The sequence below is a fragment of the Trachymyrmex septentrionalis genome, unplaced genomic scaffold (genome assembly GCF_001594115.1).
Source record: "Trachymyrmex septentrionalis isolate Tsep2-gDNA-1 unplaced genomic scaffold, Tsep1.0 scaffold172, whole genome shotgun sequence".
Classification (NCBI taxonomy): Eukaryota; Metazoa; Arthropoda; class Insecta; order Hymenoptera; family Formicidae; genus Trachymyrmex; species Trachymyrmex septentrionalis.
In genome coordinates this window covers 807,746-810,107 of record NW_017304887.1, presented here as the reverse complement: position 1 = coordinate 810,107, position 2,362 = coordinate 807,746, and the positions used below count along the sequence as shown (strand labels likewise).

The 2,362-nt window shown below is 33.9% G+C and overlaps 1 protein-coding gene across 4 annotated transcripts in view; it reads left to right on the top strand.

Moving 5' to 3' along the window:
* LOC108746488 (RNA-binding protein Musashi homolog Rbp6) overlaps window positions 1-2,362 on the top strand; it is a 448,396-nt gene that overhangs the window by 439,154 nt on the left and 6,880 nt on the right. For 2 of the 4 annotated variants that reach the window (XM_018483297.1, XM_018483299.1), the window contains one exon: window positions 1,326-1,430. The exons of the other annotated variants lie outside the window; for them this stretch is intronic. In XM_018483297.1, the coding sequence (XP_018338799.1) occupies window positions 1,326-1,430 (105 nt within the window). The remainder of the gene's footprint in view (window positions 1-1,325; window positions 1,431-2,362) is intronic. 4 annotated transcript variants of the gene reach the window in all.

Below are 2,362 nucleotides of genomic sequence, written 5' to 3'. Positions count from 1 at the left end.
ATATATATATATATATATAAAAGCTTAACCCGCTTCTATTCCTAGCTATTTTCATTGCATCTCTTATTTGCATTTTTCCAGTTTTTCCACGATCCTTCCATATATGACATACCACGAAGTAATATCTACTAAATTGAGACAATATTTTCGCTGACACGTTTATATTTGACGACAATCTTAAATGCTTTGTTTAATCTTTTATAAATGTGACTTCCCTTTTAATTTTTTTTAATGTTCTCGTAATGCGTGACAATAACACTCATTTTGCAAATCGCAATCTCAATTAAGTTATTAATAATATAACAGAATGAAACAATCTAGTAATATGTACCCAATAATATCCACGCATCGTTCAATAAGATGCAACTAAACGAGTTAAAATTGACAAATTTAAATTATATTTTCTAATCTATTAGCTAAACGTATGTGTATATACTGAAATTAATAAAGATATACATAAAAAAATGTAATTACAAAACTATAACGTTAGAAGAAATGGAATAAAAAATATAAGAAATATAAAAGAATTCTTTTTGTTTTAACAATTGCAATTTAAACATTTCAATTAGCAAATATAATTTATGTTATCATATGTTACGTTACAGTGTTTTTTATAACTTGACAACATAAATGCAATTTAAATATTGAATATGAACTATCAAATATATTTATGTTACGATATCTGTACACACAGAAAGACATATACTGTACGTAATAATAATTATTTGTTTCAAGTATATTTCGAAAGTTCATATACTCACAAATCTATAATAAATTCATCACAAGCATAAAATGCATTCAAAATATATTTCAAATCCTAATAAATTTAATACTTCAATTAAGATTATTAAATTAAAACAAATTTGCTTCGCTTATTATATAAAGTCGCTTTTTCGCTCAATTTTATAATATTTTTCAGAAGAAAATAATTCTTTAAGCACATAATAATAATGAATTTTTTAAAATTTATAATAAGTATATTTTTTTATGATATTATTATCAAGAAAATTTTCTTTATTAAAGATAACCGTTACTTAATAATAAAGGAGAGAGTAAACTGAGTGATCACTTTTCTTAGCAATAGAACGATATCTTTCTACATGTACAAACCACGCAGGTATGCACGTTGTCAGAGTTAAATTGTAGCATAGAAATGCTTCTACGCAATAATACAATGTGTTATTTAATTCACGCAGTACGTTAACATAAATCTTTGTTTCTTCTTAGCCATGGTGTAACAATTCGCATTACAGATCGTACTCCCCGTCCCCCCGTTTTTGTTTCTCATCATTCTCAGCTTTCTTCTTGTTCTTTATTAATGTTAGGAGTGCCGGCGGTGTACTACCACGGAACAGGAAGTGAGAATGCAGGCCGCGTGTATACAGAGGCGCCGATGCAACACGTCCAACGCAATGCACTCCGAAAGAAATGTATGAAGTCGACATTCACTTTGCTCGAAATACGCACTTCGAAACACCTCCTTCTCTTTCTTCGTTTGTCTATCTGTCTTTTACATACGTACCTTTTTTCACCATCATCCGTTTCTTTCTCTCATTCTCTTTCTCTCTCTCTCTCTCTCTCTCTCTCTCTCTCTCTCTCTCTATATATATATATATATATATATATATATCTTTTTCACTTTCTTTCTAACTCTATCTGCAGAAATCCCCTATGCGCGATCTTTCGAAGTACAACCATTTCTTGAGAATTCTTCCTGAATCGTCCCACCTCGTTTATCGCGTTTCGTTCGTTTCTGCCTTCGTCTATTCCGTACGGAAAATGCATATTAATACCGAAGTGCATTTCGATGCATCGAGTGCTACTCTAGGGAGTCTCTCGCACTGTAGTTTCGACGGCGATCGATACCCCTAGGTTCCATTATTGCCACAGCCAGCCGATGCATCCGAAGTCGAAACCGTAGTCGTGGCAGTAAACGCCAACGCGGTTTCGAGCATCCTCGCCCGATGGAGAAAGCTGATACCAACGATACGAGCAAGAGAGCTTTCTAAGTGCCTAGAGAAAAACACCTGTCACACTTTTCGGCGATGTATGGCGCTTCCGTTATTTCCAACGTGTTTTCTTACACGCGCGAACTCATCCGTCGAATGTAATTTTTCGCGAATAGAAGAACCACGGTGTCTGTATACGAATGTTTAAGAGCCACTTTTCACACTTGAATGTGTCAAAGACGAGAGGCAGAAGGCACGTATACGCTCGAGGATTGTCAACATCCTCGGACGAAACTCGAAAACAAGAGAGACGATTGACAAAGCAACACATTCAGAAAAATCACTTTTTTTGCGTCTGTTCTCTCTTCAATCGTCCATCTGGCGCGTCATCATTTCTCTGTTCTATTCTTTTC